The following is a 20,957-nucleotide window of genomic DNA, read 5'->3' on the forward strand; positions in this document are numbered from 1 at the left end:
ACCATAAATTGCCCTTTTTTAACATAGCATGTAATTCATAAATAAATATACCAATAAGACAAAAGGGGGGGGGGGGGGGGTGTTTTTTTTTTATTATTATTTTATTTTTATTTTCTTAAATAAAACTATTTAAATTGTTATTATTAAGGTAATCAATACTTTCTCCTTCCAATATAGTACAGCTGAAAAGTTGATCAAATATGAATGATTAACCTATTAAACTGGAGATAGTTCACCTCACAATATATTCATTAATTTCAATGATCTATCTATGTATATCAAATGATATATAACCAAATCATTAATGGTTTGATATTAATGGAAGAATAATCTGAAAATATATAATCCTAAAAATGAAAACCATGATTTAAATCCAATTAAATTGGTCTTAATGACTAGTAATTTAAATTGTGATTTAAATCTTTGATCTACCCTGTGATATATATATAGATAGACCGACAGATAAAGATATATAAATATTAGCTCATTTTAGTTTAATATTGGCTTAATTTTACCCAGGTGATCAGTAAAATCAGCAGGTGGTGCACCAATTAAAAAGTTCCTGAGGAGAACACTTATAATTATACATATATGACAGGGTGTGTTTGATCTTAAATCATGATTTACATCACATTTTAAATCTCTATTCAGTAAGACTGATGTCAGTTTAACAAACTAAAGGCTATCCTACAAATTAGATAATTTTATACTGTTAGGTAATATCGGGCTGACTTGCTGAGCCTATGGCTCTTATCTGCCGTCAATATCTGTGTTTCTATGTTTATTATTCTAAAAATGAAAACCCTGATTTAAAAAAACTTCTTTTAAATCAGGGTTTTCATTTTTAGAATAATAAACATAGAAACATAGATATTAACGGCATATAAGAGCCATAGGCTCAGCAAGTCAGCCCGATATTACCTAACAGTATAAAATTATCTAGTTTGTAGGATAGCCTTATGCTTGTCCCATGCATTTTTAAAGTCTCCCACAGTTTTTGTTGCTACTACCTCTTGAGGAAGTTTATTTCATAAATCAATCACTCTTTCTGTAAAGAAGTGCTTCCTCAAATTTCTTAAAAAACATTAAGCCTAGACACCTAGGTTGTGAAATTTGTCAAAAACCAAACATCCTCACAAAAAAATAAACACGTGTGAACTTAACTATGAAGTAAAACAAGTGAATAATCTATACTGGAGTGAACAAGTGAGAGAAAAAAAAAAAAAGATTCTTTCAAGAAAAACCTATTGTGACTTTATCTATGTGCTTATGACTCCAAGCAAAATTCAGAATATTCTCGTGTAAATGCACTTGGGAGAAAAAAGAAAAAGAATAAGGAAGAAAAGTAGAGTAAGGTACATGGGATGCAAACAAAACACTATTGTTAGGACCTATACAGACCATCGGGCTACTATCTCTAAGTACACTATCTGTTCCTATCGGGAAACAGCAGAACACATAGCTTTACTTATATGTTGTTATATCACATAGTCTGCTGTGTTGTAACCAATAAACCAACATTCCATCTTAACAATCTTAACAATAAAACAATTTTGTAGCCCCAATACATGTATCTCAGGTGGTTATATACACATAAAGACCAAAAACAGAAAACAAGAAAAAACAATAGAAAAAAGGAGAATCATATATTAGCTGTTAACTTATTCTGGACACGTCCATATAACAACTCAGTTATGCACGGCTATAGAGCCCCCTTTTTTTTTTTTTTTTTTTCTGGGCAGTCTATTCAAGATTCTCTATCACTTGTAAGTTGCAGCAGGGGAATTTCCTTTCCTTTAATAGCTTAATATGTATATCCCCACTGCCGAGTCTTCCATATAGTCTATTAAGGCTGACCAGTGGCTATGAACCACTGAATACAATACAGATTTGCTGTCATAAAAACAACAGAGCGTGGAAATTTCTTGTATGTCTCTGCTCCAACCCTTTATTTTATTTGTCTCATTTCTTCTTTATCAAGTCCATGATTTATGGCTAGTGACTGTCAGCCAGTTACTTCTAAAACCCAAGTCCCGGTTTTAACCACCCAGGTTTTATTGGACTTGTGCCTCCTGACGCAACCTGCTCAGATGTACTCAAAAAAACTCCAAAATATCTCACACAGCTTTGTCTCCAAAGTTCCCCCTTTTTACTGTATAGTGGGTTTATATAAGAGGATTGGTCTTTAAGCAATACTTATGCCAGGGTTTCTGAGAAATACACCTTATCTTTTCTTATCTTTGACCTTTCTGGTGAATGTAGAATTTAAGACAGGCCTTACTTTCTGTGCTTGCTTCAACCCACTAAATGTCTTAGGTACTCGCACCAGCTATAACCACACACAGGTTACCAAAGTAAAGGTCTATGATTCACTTTTAAAAACGTTCCCAAACAAGCATACAGTGACACAGGTGGTGACAGATATTTTTATCAGATACTTGCGCTTTTCCTCCCAGATTTTCTGGTTCACCGCAGAGATGCTCCTTCTCACTTCACCGGCACCTCCCTATATCCAGCACCAAACGTGACGCCTCACGAGCGATCCCGGCAGGGGGGTGAAACCGGCCTTGTAAGACTGTCTCACTGGTTCCGTGGAACACTCTGCACCTTACTTCGCGGTGTTGCGGTATCTCTCAGGTACCTCTAAGTCCGTTCCCGGACGTATTCCTGCGCTCCAAAAAACTGCGTCACCACCCGGCTTGCCTTGGTCACTGAAAGATTTTTTTGCTGCTTGTGGCCGATGCCAGCCGGCCGCTGGTGGCAAATGTGGCTTCCGTGCAAACTCTCTTCAGTCCTTCCCTAGCCGGTATAGTGTTCCACGGCTATAGGGGTACTCTTTGCGGGGTAGATTGAAAAGTTTGCTCTTCTTACTCGAGCTGTAGAGCGCGCGCTCCTGCACCACACTCCTCCCACCGGAAGCCTCAAACTGATCGCTTCCTCAAATTTCTCCTGAATCTACTACCCTTTAGCTTGAGATCATGACCCCTTGTTCTTGAATTTTCCATTTTATGTAAAATACCCACAGCCTCAGTTTTACTAAGCCCTTTAACGTACTTGAAAGTTGCTATCATATCACCTCTTTCCCTTCTCTCCTCTAAGCTATACATATTTAGGTCATTGAGCCTATCCCTGGTAAGTTTTATTTTTTAGACAATGAACCATTTTGGTAGCCCTCCTTTGCACAGATTCAAGTTTGTTAATATCCTTCTGAAGATATGGCCTCCAGAACTGCACACAATACTCAAGATGAGGCCTAACTAATGATCTATAAAGTGGCATAAGAACCTTACTATTTCTGCTGCAAATACCTCTACCAATACATCCAAGCATTCTGCTTTTCAGATTATTTTTCCAGTTATATCAGACCATTTCTGATTTGGCTATATATTATTAGATATGTATAGACACCTCACTGAAATGAATGAAAGTATGGGAAGGGGAAATATCTCTAGTTAAATAGGTTACTTTGCTTATTGATCAACTTTTCAGCTGTATGTTATTGGAAGGAGAAAAATAATGATTTTCTTAATAATAACAATTTAAATAGTTTTATTTAAAGGGGAGACTTAAATTTAAAAAAATCTGATTTAAAAAAAAAAAAAAAAACCAAAATCATTGATATATATACATATATATAAATGTGTGTATGTCATGCAGGAACACATAAAATATGTGAGTGGAATATTCAAGTACAGAAGGCTATAAAAAAAATTTTTTTTGTCGCCTTCATTTTATCTTTAGTTTGTTAAACTGACATTCCCATACATTAATGTAATGCAGTGCAGGCAAGTTGCATGTAATAAATGCGATTTAACATTTGTATCTAGTAGCTTTTAATAGAAAGCAGCCGTTTGTTATCTTATTATTTTTCTTTTTTTTTAATAACCAAAGCAAAATTTACTTTTCTCCAACATTGGTGTGTCCGGTCCACGGCGTCATCCTTACTTGTGGGAATATCTCTTCCCCAACAGGAGTGGGCAGAGTCCCAGCAAAGCTGGCCATATAGTCCCTCCTAGGCTCCGCCCACCCCAGTAATTCTCTTTGCCGTTGCACAGGCAACATCTCTACAGCGATGGTTAAGAGTATGTGGTGTTTAGTTGTAGTTTTTTATTCTACTATCAAGAGTTTGTTATTTTAAAATAGTGCTGGTATGTACTATTTACTCTGAAACAGAAAAAGATGAAGAATTCTGTTTGTGAGAGGAAGATGATTTTAGCAGACAGTAACTAAAATCGTTTGCTGTTTCCACATAGGACTGTTGAGATGAAGTAACTTCAGTTGGGGGAAACAGTTAGCAGACTTTTCTGCTTAAGGTATGACTAGCCATATTTCTAACAAGACTGTGTAATGCTGGAAGGCTGTCATTTCCCCTCATGGGGACCGGTAAGCCATTTTCTTAATCTCAAACAGAATAAAGGGCTTAATATGGGCTATAAAACTGGTAGACACTTTTATGGGCAAAATCGATTGCTTTATTTGGGCATTTTATACATGTTTATGCTTGTTATTCACACTTATAAACTTGGGGAACGTTTTTTTAACGTCAGGCACTATGTTAGACACCTTTCCAGTCAGGAAGGGCCTTCCCAGTTGTAGGCTGAGCCTCATTTTCGCGCCATTACTGCGCAGTTACTTTTGAGAGCAAGACATGCAGATGCATGTGTGAGGATCTGAAAGTAGTTGGAAAAGTTCCTAGAAGGCTTCATTTGGTATCGTATTCCTCCCTGGGTTTGGTAAAGTCGCAGCAAAGGCTGTAGCTGGGACTGTAGAGGGGTTAAAACTGTAACCGGCTCCGGTTTCGTTATTTTAAGGGTTAAAGCTCTGAAAATTGGTGTGCAATACTTTGAATGCTTTAAGACACTGTGGTGAAAATTTGGTAAATTTTGAACAATTCCTTCATACTTTTTCACATATTCAGTAATAAAGTGTGCTCTGTTTAAAATTTAAAGAGATAGTAACGGTTTTGTTTTAAAACGGTTTTTGTGCTTTATTGACAAGTTTAAGCCTGTTTAACATGTCTGTACCTTCAGATAAGCTATGTTCTATATGTATGAAAGTCAATGTGTCTCCCCCTTCAAAATTGTGTGATAATTGTGCCATAGCGTCCAAACAAAGTAAGGACAGTACTGCCACAAATAGTAAAGTTGCCCAAGATGATTCATCAGATGAAGGGAGTAGACCTAGTTCTACATCATCTCCTTCTGTGTCTATACCAGTTTTGCCCACGCAGGAGGCCCCTAGTACTTCTAGCGCGCCAATGCTTATTACTATGCAACAATTGACGGCTGTAATGGATAACTCCATAGCAAATATTTTATCCAAAATGCCTACATATCAGAGAAAGCGCGATTGCTCTGTTTTAAACACTGAAGAGCAGGAGGGCGCTGATGATAATTGCTCTGTCATACCCTCACACCAATCTGAAGGGGCCATGAGGGAGGTTTTGTCAGATGGGGAAATTTCAGATTCAGGAAAAATTTCTCAACAGGCTGAACCTGATGTTGTGACATTTAAATTTAAATTAGAGCATCTCCGCGCACTGCTTAAGGAGGTGTTATCTACTCTGGATGATTGTGACAACCTGGTCATTCCAGAAAAATTATGCAAGATGGACAAGTTCCTAGAGGTTCCGGTGCACCCCGACGCTTTTCCTATATCCAAGCGGGTGGCTTTTGTCCCCCCTCCTATATTTAAGACATTATTTCCTATGGTCGACCCCAGAAAGGACTTATGGCAGACAGTCCCTAAGGTCGAGGGGGCAGTTTCTACTCTAAATCAGCGCACTACTATTCCTATCGAGGATAATTGTGCTTTCAAAGATCCTATGGATAAAAAATTGGAGGGTTTGCTTAAAAAGATTTTTGTACAGCAAGATTACCTTCTGCAACCCATTTCGTGCATTGTTCCTGTCACTACAGCAGCGTGGTTCTGGTTCGAGGAACTAGAAAAGTCGCTCAGTAGAGAGACTCCATATGAGGAGGTTATGGACAGAGTTCACGCACTTAAGTTGGCTAACTTTTATTTTAAATGCCGCTTTGCAATTAGCTATATTAGCGGCGAAAAATTCAGGGTTTGCAATTGTGGCGCGCAGAGCGCTTTGGCTAAAGTCTTGGTCAGCGGATGTATCATCCAAGACAAAATTGCTTAATATACCCTTCAAGGGTAAAACTCTCTTTGGGCCAGAATTGAAAGTGATTATCTCAGACATCACTGGGGGAAAGGGCCACGCCCTCCCACAAGATAGGCCTTTCAAAGCCAAGAATAAGTCTAATTTTCGTTCCTTTCGTAATTTCAGGAACGGACCGGCCTCTAATTCTGCATCCTCTAAGCAAGAGGGTAATGCTTCACAAACCAAACCAGCCTGGAAACCGATGCAAGGCTGGAACAAGGGTAAACAGGCCAAGAAGCCTGCTGCTGCTAACAAAACAGCATGAAGGAGTAGCCCCCGATCCGGGACCGGATCTAGTAGGGGGCAGACTCTCTCTCTCTTTGCTCAGGCTTGGGCAAGAGATGTTCAGGATCCCTGGACACTAGAAATAGTTTCTCAGGGTTATCTTCTGGAATTCAAGGAACTACCCCCAAGGGGAAGGTTCCACATGTCTCACTTATCCTCAAATCAAATAAAGAGACAGGCATTCTTACATTGTGTAGAAGACCTGTTAAAGATGGGAGTGATACACCCAGTTCCATCGGCGGAACAAGGAATGGGATTTTACTCAAATCTGTTTGTAGTTCCCAAAAAAGAGGGAACTTTCAAACCAATTCTGGATTTAAAGATCCTAAGCAAATTTCTCAGAGTACCATCGTTCAAAATGGAAACCATTCGAACGATTCTACCTACAATACAGGAAGGTCAATTTATGACTACCGTGGATCTAAAGGATGCGTAGCTTCATATTCCTATCCACAAAGAACATCATCAGTTCCTAAGGTTCGCCTTTCTGGACAAACATTACCAGTTTGTGACCCTCCCTTTCGGGTTAGCCACTGCTCCAAGGATTTTCACAAAGGTACTCGGGTCCCTTCTAGCGATTCTAAGACCAAGGGGCATTGCAGTAGTACCGTACTTGGACGACATTCTAATACAAGCGTCGTCTCTTTCAAAGGCAAAGGCTCACACAGACATCGTTCTGGCCTTTCTCAGATCTCACGGATGGAAGGTGAACATAGAAAAAAGTTCCCTGTCTCTGTCGACAAGAGTTCCCTTCTTGGGAACAATAATAGATTCTTTAGAAATGAGGATTTTCCTGACAGAAGTCAGAAGGTCAAAACTTCTAAACGCTTGTCAAGTTCTTCATTCTATTCCTCGTCCTTCCGTAGCTCAGTGCATGGAAGTAGTAGGGTTGATGGTTGCAGCAATGGACATAGTTCCTTTTGCGCGAATTCATCTAAGACCATTACAACTGTGCATGCTGAAACAGTGGAATGGGGATTATACAGACTTGTCTCCAGTGATTCAAGTAGATCAGAAGACCAGAGACTCACTCCGTTGGTGGCTAACCCTGGACCACCTGTCCCCAGGGAATGAGCTTCCGCAGACCAGAGTGGGTCATCGTCACGACCGACGCCAGTCTAGTGGGCTGGGGTGCGGTCTGGGAATCCCTGAAAGCTCAGGGGCTTTGGTCTCGGGAAGAGTCTTTTCTCCCGATAAACATTCTGGAACTAAGAGCGATATTCAATGCTCTCAGGGCTTGGCCTCAACTAGCAAAGGCCAGATTCATAAGATTCCGATCAGACAACATGACGACTGTTGCTTATATCAATCATCAGGGGGGAACAAGGAGTTCCCTGGCGATGAAAGAAGTGACCAAAATAATAAAATGGGCGGAGGATCACTCCTGCCACCTATCTGCGATCCACATCCCAGGTGTGGAAAACTGGGAGGTGGATTATCTGAGTCGTCAGACTTTCCATCCGGGGGAGTGGGAACTCCACCCGGAGATCTTTGCCCAATTGACTCAATTATGGGGCATTCCAGATATGGATCTGATGGCGTCTCGTCAGAACTTCAAGGTTTCTTGCTGCGGGTCCAGATCCAGGGATCCCAAGGCGACTCTAGTGGATGCAGTAGTAGCGCCTTGGATTTTCAACCTAGCTTATGTGTTTCCACCGTTTCCTCTCATTCCCAGGCTGGTAGCCAGGATCAAGCAGGAGAGGGCCTCAGTGATCTTGATAGCTCCTGCGTGGCCACTTGGCAGCTGTGCCAGATGTTCAAGCATTTGTTCAGGCTCTGGTTAGGATCAAGCCTGTTTACAGACCTTTGACTCCTCCCTGGAGTTTAAATCTAGTTCTTTCAGTTCTCCAAGGGGTTCCGTTTGAACCTTTACATTCCATAGATATTAAGTTGTTATCTTGGAAAGTTTTGTTTTTGGTTGCTATTTCTTCTGCTAGAAGAGTTTCTGAGTTATCTGCTCTGCAGTGTACTCCGCCCTATCTGGTGTTCCAATCAGATAAGGTTGTTTTGCGTACTAAGCCTGGTTTTCTTCCAAAGGTTGTTTCCAACAAAAATATTAACCAGGAGATAGTTGTACCTTCTTTGTGTCCGAATCCTGTTTCAAAGAAGGAACATTTGCTACACAATTTAAATGTAGTCCGTGCTCTAAAATTCTATTTAGAAGCTACAAAAGAGTTCAGACAAACATCTTCTCTGTTTGTCGTCTATTCTGGTAAAAGGAGAGGTCAAAAAGCGACTTCTACCTCTCTTTCCTTTTGGCTTAAAAGCATCATCCGATTGGCTTACGAGACTGCCGGACGGCAGCCTCCTGAAAGAATCACAGCTCACTCTACTAGGGCTGTGGCTTCCACATGGGCCTTCAAGAACGAGGCTTCTGTTGATCAGATATGTAAGGCAGCGACTTGGTCTTCACTGCACACTTTTGCCAAATTTTACAAATTTGATACTTTTGCTTCTTCGGAGGCTATTTTTGGGAGAAAGGTTTTGCAAGCCGTGGTGCCTTCTGTTTAGGTAACCTGATTTGCTCCCTCCCTTCATTCGTGTCCTAAAGCTTTGGTATTGGCTCCCACAAGTAAGGATGACGCCGTGGACCGGACACACCAATGTTGGAGAAAACAGAATTTATGCTTACCTGATAAATTACTTTCTCCAACGGTGTGTCCGGTCCACGGCCCGCCCTGGTTTTTTAATCAGGTTTGATGAATTATTTTCTCTAACTACAGTCACCACGGCACCCTATAGTTTCTCCTATTTTTTCCTCCTGTCCGTCGGTCGAATGACTGGGGTGGGCGGAGCCTAGGAGGGACTATATGGCCAGCTTTGCTGGGACTCTTTGCCATTTCCTGTTGGGGAAGAGAGATTCCCACAAGTAAGGATGACGCCGTGGACCGGACACACCGTTGGAGAAAGTAATTTATCAGGTAAGCATAAAGTCTGTTTTTTTTATAATTTCAGATATGGCCAATATGTACACCCTTCTCCGTGCAGTAGTAAATGGTTTACCTCATATGATTCAGGAACTACAAAACCATATCCATGATGAAGGCCTTAGAGCAATTAGTAATCTTTCTCAGGAAAATGTAAGTAGAATGCACCGCAGTTATTCATACGCTTATTATTGTATTAGTTGCTGTGTTGTACTTACCACCAGTTTATATTTTCATTTGCCAGATGGGTGGAAATTACTGCTTTCATAAACTCTTATAACAAAGCACACAGGGTAAAGTTAGAAGATTTCCTCACAACATCATATTTAAGTTCTGTTAAAATTGATTGTGTTGTATCTTGTGTGGCGTTGCTAAAATATAGTTTATTTACTTAGTTCTTAGTTATCTCTAATGGCGGCATACCAAACATAGGGCTAGGCTACAAGAGACGCACTAGACAATAATAATACACTTTTTACCTTTGTAATTACCTTGTATCTAAGCCTCTGCAGACTGCTCCCTTATTTCAGTTCATTTGACAGACTTGCATTTTAGCCAATCACTGCTCACTCCTCAGTAAATTCACGTGCGTGAGCTCAATGTTATCTATGTGAAACACATGAACTAATGCCCTCTAGTGGTGAAAAACTGTCAAAATGTTTTCAGATTAGAGAGGCGTCCTTCAAGGTCTAAGAAATTAGCATATGAACCTCCTAGGTTTAGCTTTCAACTAAGAATACCAAGAGAGCAAAGCAAAATTGGTGATAAAAGTAAACTGGAAAATTGTTTAAAATTAAATTCCATTTCTGTATCGTGAAAGTTTTTTTTGGACTTGACTGTCCCTTTAACCCATGGAAAAAGGTTAATCACACAGTAGAAAAAGTGCCTGGGACTTGCAGAGAACTGCTGGTCCAGAGCAGAAAATGCGGCTGATCAGATGTGTAACTAACGCTGCTGATTGGATCAGTGGTGTTTTTCTGCTTGGGATTAGCATTGCTCTGCGGATCCAGTGTCTTGAACATGGAAACATGTTAAGAAAAACCATCTTCTATTTAAAAGTGAAATGCTCCCATGCACATTTTAATTTTCTATCCTTTTACCTGCAATTAAAACAACTGTTATCTCAAAAGTCCCAACATGTCAAAGACCTGCAAAGCCATCTGACAGCCAAAAAAAATAAAAAATAAATTGTTAAAAATAAGCTGTAATTGCTCTTCATTTGCTGGTGTTGCTGGATGTAACGTGGACATAAATAAGCACACAATTTTTTTTTTATTTTTTTAAAAAAAATGTATTTCTTGTTTATGGAAGTATTACTGGATCTCTTCCGTGTATATTGGTTTCTAAACAAACTTTCTAATAAAGTATTTATTTGCACCAGTCCTGTCTTATAATGACTGAGATAACCCTAGTTCCTTAGGAGTTTTACACTGCTCTAGGTGATCATGATGTAGTATGTGACCAGATCAGACAATCGTTAGAATCATGCAGCATACCTAAGTTATAGAATATAAAATGCAGTCTCTATAGGGAGAATGTCCTCCCTTAAAGCGTCAATATGGCAACCCTACCCTTATTGGACAGTGACTTTGTAATTACATTTAGAAATAAGCTGAACATTAAAGTTCACTTACTGTTTTTTCATTGCTTGTTTTTGACACTGAAAAACATAAATTATGCTTACAGGATAATTTCCTTTCCTTCTGTACAGCGAGAGTACACAGCTGCATTCCTTACTTATGGGAAATACTGAACCTGGCCACCAGGAGGAGGCAAAGACACCCCAGCCAAAGGCTTAAATACCTCCCCCACGTCCCTCATCCCCCAGTCATTCTTTGCCTTTCTTCACAGGAGGTTGGCAGAGAAGTGTCAGAAGATTCGGAGTAGTTCCTTATGAAGGGTATCTACCCTTCGAAATGGGACTGGAGTTTTAAGTAGTCTTGTCAGCCTCTCAGTGAGAGCATTGATGAAAGTTAGAGTCTGGAGATGCAGGGAGAGTCTTTCTGCGAAGCCATCCAGACTCATATTAACATCTCCTAAGCAATCAGTGTTGACGAGTTTCACTGCCTGCTTTTTATCACTCAAGTCCATGTCGGAAGCGATACTACAGTCTGTCACACTTGAAGGACCGTGTTTCTGTTCCACGGCATAGATTCCTTTATGATCGTTTAATTTTTTACACATATGTAACGCTAGAAGACAGAGTCACAGTGGGACGCCTTTATCTTTATGGAATCAAGGGTTAATATCTCCTGAGGGGGATTGTTGAACAGTGGGGTGTTAATCATATTTGTTTTTGTGATTTATGCTGCTTCTATGTGTGAGACGTTTTGGGCTCATAGGCTGATATGGAACGTAGAAGTTGCTCTTTTACTTTGAGAGATGCGCAGTTTTATTAAGCTTGGCGCGCTTTACCTTTAGCAAGGGCGGTCCTGCATTGCGCACCGTGTGACCGGGAGTGGCCACGGTTTCCTTTTTCTGACCGAGTGACTGAGAGGAGCGAGTTTTCTGTATATTGTCTGGGTCATAGGAGGTGGTGAGTGCCCTAGCCATTGGGGGTATAGGTGCCAGTTGATTTCTCTTTGATTTAAATAAGGTTACCTAATTATGGATTATTCTGATTTTTTTTTTTAGAGGAAGATCCCTCTATGACAGAGTTTGATACCTGTGTATATTGTGAGGAGGCCTGGGTAGTCCAGCCCTCTCAATTATGTTACATATGCCGCAACAGGGTGTTTTCATCAACCAATGTTGAGATGTTAGATGCCACTGAGCCTTCCGTCTCTGAGGACTCTTCGTCCCGTGAGGTGTGTACCCTACAGTCTCTCTGATCCTACACATGCAGCTTCCCCTTGCGGCACTAGTCCTCCATCTGTAGGGGGCCTTTTTCCACCAGACGTTACTGCGCAGTTCCGTATGGCGATGTCTGCGGCCTTAGCCGCTTTGCCTCGTACTGCTACGCGCAAACATAGAAGTAATCCATGCACTCCGGCCCAGGGAGCATCATGTAAATTGACGGTAGTCATCTGATGGTGTGGTTCTCTCTGAGGCTTAAGAGTACGGACCTTCTGGGTCGGAGCCTGCTGCTTCTATTCCTCCGGCTTTCGCCTTTAGATGAGAGAGGTTTTGACGATATTAGAGATGTCTGATACTGATCTACCTGTCGAATCTCAGAACACTAAATCATATGGCGAATTTGATTAGGTGTTTGGGGAAGGATGGAGGACCTCTTCCCTTTCATCTATTTATTTATTTAAGATCCCAGTTTCGGGCTTTATAAGGGGGTTGTGTTGTTGCCCACCCTCACTTGGCTAGCTCTTTTTGTTCGCTTGCCTACAACTTTACTATTCCATTTCAGGATAGTTTATTCTTAGAGCTCTTGGTTATAAGAGGAAACTCTTTTTTTATGAAGATGTTTTGTCACAAGGAATATTTATGTACTGACGACTTCTCTGTCTTGATTCGAGGTGATGGTTCCCTCGATATTTTCGAGAAAGAATTAAGGTCTTGGAACTTATAATTCTTTTATCTAGGTTACTAACCCCAAAATAGGGCTTCAGGTTTTTTCCTGTTCAGGACTTGAATCGCTCTGTCAGAGTTGACTTTTAAATCTAATCTTTTCTTCTGCTTGAGAGTAAGATTTAATTTTGGTTTCCGCTATTCTACGGTTTTACCGTTTGGAGAGAGACAATTTTCTTTCTCTTATTCTTGTTACTGCACCAGCGTCAGATCTCCGCCAAGCAGTTCCAGGTCCTATCTTGGATCTCGTTGGGGACTGACTATCGCTCCTTTCAGACGCTGATTCAGTGACGTACAGGATCCGTGGGGCCTAGAGGTCATAGCTAGACTTCAAATCTCAGCCTTCCAGGGCAGTTTTTCTTCTTTTGATCCTGTCTTCCAGACAGAAGGAAGCCAGTTTAGGCCTCCGCTACTGCTTCTAGGTTTTCCTAGATCTGGCGGTAGCTTCTCTTGTTTGGACAATTCTGGTTCATCCACCATTGTCTTGTCTAATAGAAGACCATTAGAGATTTCATCTGTCTTCCTCGATCCTCAGGGATGGAAGTATATATAGACCCGGGTTCTTTGGTGTAGGCACCAGGGTGGATTCCTGGATGCTAATTAGTCTTCATAGAAATAAAGACACTTCTATCGGACTTGTGAAGTTATGAGTTAGCTTTATCAGGTCATGCCCTACAGACCTCCTTCAGGCCATAGCTGGCTCTGTGTTGGGTGGTGTGGTTTTGTCATGGGGTCCATCTTGGGCTTCATTCCTTTTTCCAGGTCTCACCTCAGCAGAGGCTCGGTGTATGCTGAGACAGTGGAGTGGCGCTGTTTCGAATCTGGCTTAACAGATTTCCCTGGTCTACTGATTGAGAGAATTGCTCTCTAATGTCTTTGTCCAGATCTCCTTGTCCTGAGGGACGTTTTTCATATTCATCCGGGGCGGTTTTGACTTTGGTGAGAGCGTGCCAAGAGGGCATGGGGTCCGTGGACTTAGGAGGTTTCCCTCCCGTTTAACTTTATAGATCTTCAGGCAATTCCTTTTGCTCTGAGGGTTTATTCTACTGGGTTAGTCCCAGTCCATAGATTCTGGTCAGTCTTAGAGAGACTCCCTAGCGATGAGGGTATTATCTCTGGTTTGGTAGAGGGGGAAGCTCACTACTGCTCGCTGTTAGCGATCCACTCTCCTGGTGGGGTCATTCGGGATGGATGTTCTCTTCAGACATTCCCTTTTTCTGGGGATATGGATGTCCCGTCTCTATACCAAGTTCCACAGATGAGTCGTGGTTCAGGATACTCAGGCGGAGCTAATGGTTGCATTAGCGGTGCCTTGGAGGTTTTAATACAATTTTTCCTTTTCGGCCATATCACTCCTTCCTCTAGTGGTGACTCAAACCTAGCAGGAGCAGGCATCAGTGATACTGATTGCTCCGTTACGGCCGCAAAGATTGTGGTTTGCGTTTTGGTGGAGATGTCGTCTTCTCCTCCATGAGGGTTACCTTGTTGCAAGGATCTGCTGGTACAAGGTCCCTTTGATTCATCAAATCTTATTTACCTGAGGCGGACTGTGAGATGACGCTTAGTCTTAGCCAAAAGAGTGTTTTGGTCCTCTCCTTCAAGAGCGTAGCCGGTTCCTCATCTATCATGAGGTGTGGAGGAACCCCTTTTTCTGTGAAGATGGTGGTTCGCCATGGCACACTATTCAAGTCTGCAAGTATTTTTTCCTTCCTCTAGGAGGGTCTGGAGAAGGGCCTCTTAGCTTGTTCCTTGTTGGGACAGTTTTGGCTCTTTCTGTTTACTGCACTAAAGGCTCGTTGAGCTTCCGGACGTACAGTTTTTTTTTTAAGGCTCTGACTACGATTAGGCCTGTGTGTCAATCGAATGCTCCTCCTTGGAGCTTAGATCTGGTTCTTACAGTTTGGCATCAGACTACTTTTGTACCTATGTATGAGGTTGATTTTAAGTTGTTACCTTGGAAGATTCCTTCCGTCTAACTATTGTTTCTGCTTGCAGAAGTCTCTGAGATTCCGACCTTGCTATGTGGCCCTATTTATCTGGTGTTCTATGATAACAAGGCTGTTCTACAAACCTAGTTAGGATTTCCTCCTAAGATTGTGTCAAATAGCAACTTCAATCAAGAAATGGTGGTTCTTTTCTTATGTCCTATTCCTTCTTCTCAAAGGAAAGTTTTTCTACATAATATGGAGTCGTGTCTTGAAGTTTTATCTTCAGGCTACATAGGAATTGACAGATTTTTTTTTTCTTTGTTATCTATCTGGGAAGCGTAAGGGTCAGAAGGCGTCTTTGACTTTCTTATCTTTTAGTTGTGAAGTATCATCCGCTTGGCATATGTGACAGCGGGACACAAGTCTCCTCAGAGGATTATGGTTCATTCTTCGAGAAGAGTGACGTCCTCTTAGGTCTTCTAAAATGAGACCTCTATGAATAAGTTTGGTAGGGCGGCTATCTGTTCCTCCTTACATTTCTTTTCCTAAAAAAATTTATAGCGAGTTTTTGCTTCTGTTGAAGCAGCCTTGGGAGAAAGGGTCTTGCCGGCTGTGGTGCCCTCAGATGGGGGCCGCCTCTCCTTTTTGCCGTCCCGTTAGCATTCAGTGTCCTCTAGAGCTTGGGTATAATTTCCCATAAGTAAGGAATGCAGCTGTGGACTCTCCCTGTATTAAGAAGGACAACATAAATTATGCTTACCAGATAATTCCACAGCTCCCGCACGTGTTCTCCGTTGTGCGGCCCTAAATTTTAAATTGTTCTTCTTGCACCCTTTTTCACCCTGATATTTTTCTTCTGTTCCTTGTTCCCTCGGCAGAATGACTTTGGGATGAGGGAAGTGGGGGGGAGGTATTTAAGCCTTTGGCTGGGGTGTCTTTGCCTCATCCTGGTGGCTAGGTTCAGTATTTCCCATAAGTAAGGAATGCAGCTGTGGACTCTCCCTGTACAGAAGGAAAGGAAATTATCTGGTAGGCATAATTTATGTTTTTCAGTGTCAAAAACAAGCAATGAAAAAACAGTAAGTGAACTTTAATGTTCAGCTTATTTCTAAATGTAATTACAAAGTCGCTGTCCAATAAGGGTAGAGTTGCCATATTCCCGCTTTAAGGGAGGACATTCTCCCTATAGAGACTGCATTTTATATTCTGTAACTTGGGTATGCTGCATGATTCTAACGATTGTCTGATCTGGTCACATACTACATCATGATCACCTAGAGCAGTGTAAAACTCCTTTTACAGCTAGCCATTGATGGTCAGAATTAATGGAGATATGATACACATACTGACTGGGGTTTTCAAGTTGTCTATTACTGGTTGTACAGTTTTGCAAGTTTTCAATGCTATGTTAAACATTTCTCTTGTATGCAGGTCTTCTGCTGATTATACACTGTGCAAATATAAAAACATATTTTATTGGGTCACATAATCAACTTTTCTACCAAAGAGCCAGCATTGGTAAACATGTTTTTTGTTTAGCATAGAGTAACATGTGGGGTCCATAGATACACATGATACAACCTGCACCAGCTTGTGTGCTGCCAGACGATAAAAAGATAAGTAATCCTACAGTCAGCTGGCACTGAAGTGGCTTTGTAAGTGATGCCAGAGTAATAGCAGAAAAATACATGTCAAATATCAATGGAAATATTTAAATGTAATGTTTAAATTCACAGTAGATTTTTTTTTTTTTTTATTGAATGTCCCCTATGTAGAATCAAGTGCCTCCTCTTATTATTATGGAGTGAAGCTACCTGTCCTTTGTTCGTGCAATTTTCAGTAAAGGGACACTGAACCCAATTTTTTTCTTACGTGATTCAGATAGAGCATGCAATTTTAAGCAACTTTCTAATTTACTCCTATTCTCAATTTTTCTTCGTTCACTTGCAATTTTTATTTGAAAAAGAAGGCATCTAAGCTTCTTTTTTGTTTTTTAGGACTCTGGACAGCACTTTTTTATTGTTTGATAAATTTATCCACCAATCAGCAAGAACAACCCAGGTTATTCACCAAAAATGGGCCGGCATCGAAACTTACATTCTTGCATTTCAAATAAAGATACCAAGAGAAGGAAGAAAATTTGATAATAGGAGTAAATTAGAAAGTTGCTTAAAATTGCATGCTCTATCTGAATCACGAAAGAAAACATTTGGGTTCAGTGTCCCTTTAACCTGATCCTGACTGAGGCATTCCCACAATGTTTTGTACGACAGTTGAATGTCTGTCTACATAGCTGTCTACATAGCTGGCTTTGGGCTAGATTACAAGTGGAGCGCTAAATTATAGCACGCACGTAAACGGGCAAATTTTCCCGTTTGCAGGTGCGTGATAATTAATCAGCCATTACAAATGCCTGGTTATTGCTAGCGCAAGCTCATTTGGTGCTCAGAATTTTTTTTACTAAAAACAACTGAACCATCTAGTACTTTGGGGCTGGCGGGAGTGGGATGTTAGAGAAAAAACAAAACGGCACTGAGTGTTCCCAGTAAATATATATGTATATGCTCATATACATATATATTTATACACATATTAACACATAAATATACGTGTATATAATCATATATATTTATACACATATTAACACATAAATATACGTGTATATAATCATATATATTTATACACATATTAACACTTAAATATACGTGTATATAATCATATATATTTATACACATATTAACACATAAATATACGTGTATATAATCATATATTTGCTGCCATTACTGCGCTGAAGTTCTGATGCCATCTCAGACCGTGTTTCCTGTCTCTCTTTGTTTTTTATTGGTTGGCATAATAAACTGTTGGATTTTACCCCATGCTCCGCTTTTCCTTGTGTTCTATAAAAACGAGGCTACCATAAGAGCCTATGTCAGCTCGCTTCTGTAAGCGGAATGCTTCCCAGCAATTGCTGTGAACTTGTAATACCAGCGCACATTAGCGTGCGCTGGTTTTACACAGTGGAGCGCAAAAATCGCTTCCACTTGTAATGTGGACCAATATATTTAACTGCCCATACCATACACCCACCCATTAGGACAATCAGGATGTTGATTGTCTGCTGCATCACAAACTAGCAGCAGTGATTTAACCCCTTGATTTCCCAGAACACACCCACTGTGTCATTTTAACCCTTATTTACCTGGAATTTATGTAGTAGTCATTTTTACACCTTTGATTGATTGCCTGCCACCTTGCAGTCCAGTTAACCAAGTAACCCTGACACTATGCTGTTTCTATTAATGCTACATGTGGGGAGTTGGAAGGGAAGAGTAATGGAAGGGAACATTGAGCCTGGCTGTTGTATGATGATGCTGGTGAGCAGCTGAGAGGAAGGAATGCATTGACGTTATATGCAGGCCATGAAGCATAGAGGTGTTGCTGTGTCCCCACACCAGGTGGAATGCAAAGACTGGTTTGGCATTAGAAGGAAAGAAAACCCTATAATGCTGCCATAAATTAGGGACCTTTTGACCTCTGAATAATGTTATAAAAAGTGTGAAATTTTCTTAATTAAAAATGCTCCGGTGTTAATTCTACTCTTTTGCATAGTCTTCATTTTGTAGCATACAAAGATGCGATTTGGCACATACACACTATGCATGCACTTAAAGGGACATTAAACAATAAAAAAATTGCTAGATAGAATGATGCATTCAAAGAAAAGATTAGTCTGAGAATATCATGTAGATGTATTTTTTTTAAAGTTTAATAAGCTGTTTATTGACAAAGTAAGTGTAAAGTTGTTGTAACTTAGGTTACCGTATCTGCTGTGGCCAATTAGAGACAGTTATAAATAGGTCACTAGAGTGAGCAGCTGTGTGGAATATAACAGTGTTCTGCACATCCATTTCGAACAGGAACTGAAAAGCTCACAATTTCAGAATGAAATTAGAGAAAAAGGGGGACAAAATAAATAAAGGGTTTCTGTCACTTCTCTGTATGGCCACACTATACAACACATTAAGTAAACATTCACACTCTTTAGGCTACTTCCTTTTATTTGCCTTCCTCTAATCCCTCTACCTTGTTTTAGTTTCTAGTCTATGTAGTTAATAGTGTAGGGCTGTTGCTTTTTTTCTTCCTGAATGATTTTTTATACAAATAAATGACAATTATGACACATTTTATATACCAGTCCTTAAGCCATTGGTTTGTTCATTGGAGAGCTATTGTTTCCAATTGTTTCCAATGAAAAACCCAGATCATTCAAGCTGAATATTACCTTTACCCTCCATCAGAGCCTCATGACTTGTTACTTCATCCCATAGGTGGCACGACTGAAGGGAGGGATATTGGAATACATTTAATAGTAATGGGGTGGGGTTTATTAATAGTGTTAAGAGGGCATCACAATTAATAGCCCATTTTATTTTGTATTATTGGGACATAATAATTGGAGTAGAGTGTGTATGTGGGGTTATAAATTTAATATTGGTGGGTGGGGGGTCATTTGAATTGGAGGTGTGTGGCTGGATTATGAATTTATTATGGCTGTGATGGAGATTATGAACTGGATAGCTGTATGAGGGATGTGCGTGTAATTTAATAGAGGTAGGGGATATTAACGGAATGGTGGTGCTATAAATGAATTAAATGTTGTTTTAAAACTAATCTGCATTTTTCCCCCCCAAATCAGATGTCAAGTAAATGTAATCATTTATGCTCATCAGTTGTGGTACGTACGTCAGTTTGTTGCACGCGCATATAATAAGCCATGACAAATAAGAGTTTTCTCTGTTATAGTACTGGAAATGTGTACTATGGCTATATATTCCATTAATTCTCTACGCTATTAAAAGCATTAAAGGGCCATTATACACTCATTTTTTCTTTGCATAAATGTGTTGTAGATGATCTATTTATAAAGCCCATAAAGTTTTTTTTTTTTAAAAAATGTATAATTTTGCTTATTTTTAAATAACATTGCTCTGATTTTCAGACTCCTAACCAAGCCCCAAAGTTTTATTTGGATACCGTCAGCTACCTTCTCCAGCTTGCTCCTGTTTGTGTAAAGGGTCTTTTCTCCAACATAGGTGTGTCCGGTCCACGGCGTCATCCTTACTTGTGGGATATTCTCTTCCCCAACAGGAAATGGCAAAGAGCCCAGCAAAGCTGGTCACATGATCCCTCCTAGGCTCCGCCTACCCCAGTCATTCTCTTTGCCGTTGTACAGGCAACATCTCCACGGAGATGGCTTAGAGTTTTTTAGTGTTTAACTGTAGTTTTTATTATTCAATCAAGAGTTTGTTATTTTAAAATAGTGCTGGTATGTACTATTTACTCTGAAACAGAAAAGAGATGAAGATTTCTGTTTGTATGAGGAAAATGATTTTAGCAACCGTTACTAAAATCCATGGCTGTTCCACACAGGACTGTTGAGAGGAATTAACTTCAGTTGGGGGAACAGTGAGCAGTCTTTTGCTGCTTGAGGTATGACACATTCTAACAAGACGATGTAATGCTGGAAGCTGTCATTTTCCCTATGGGATCCGGTAAGCCATTTTTATTCACACAGTAAATAAGGGCTTCACAAGGGCTTATTAAGACTGTAGACATTTTCTGGGCTAAATCGATCATATTTACACATATTTAGCCTTGAGGAATCATTTAATCTGGGTATTTTTTGTAAAAATATCGGCAGGCACTGTTTTAGACACTTTATTCTATTGGGGCTTTCCCTAATCATAGTCAGAGCCTCATTTTCGCGCCGGTATGGCGCACTTGTTTTTGAGAACAGCATGACATGCAGCTGCATGTGTGTGGAGCTCTGATACATAGAAAAGTCTTTCTGAAGGCATTATTTGGTATCGTATTCCCCTTTGGGCTTGGTTGGGTCTCAGCAAAGCAGATTCCAGGGACTGTAAAGGGGTTAAATATAAAAACGGCTCCGGTTCCGTTATTTTAAGGGTTAAAGCTTCCAAATTTGGTGTGCAATACTTTTAAGGCTTTAAGACACTGTGGTGAAATTTTGGTGAATTTTGAACAATTCCTTCATACTTTTTCGCAATTGCAGTAATAAAGTGTGTTCAGTTTAAAATTTAAAGTGACAGTAACGGTTTTATTTTAAAG

The 20,957-nt window shown here is 40.2% G+C and overlaps 1 protein-coding gene across 1 annotated transcript in view; it reads left to right on the forward strand.

Annotated features, from left to right (window-relative positions):
- Positions 1-20,957, forward strand: part of CUL2 (cullin 2) — a 284,056-nt gene that overhangs the window by 128,445 nt on the left and 134,654 nt on the right. The window contains exon 10 of the mRNA XM_053713847.1: positions 9,410-9,534. Within this exon, the coding sequence (XP_053569822.1) occupies positions 9,410-9,534 (125 nt within the window). The remainder of the gene's footprint in view (positions 1-9,409; positions 9,535-20,957) is intronic.

Source organism: Bombina bombina, chromosome 5 (assembly GCF_027579735.1).
Source record: "Bombina bombina isolate aBomBom1 chromosome 5, aBomBom1.pri, whole genome shotgun sequence".
NCBI lineage: Eukaryota > Metazoa > Chordata > Amphibia > Anura > Bombinatoridae > Bombina > Bombina bombina.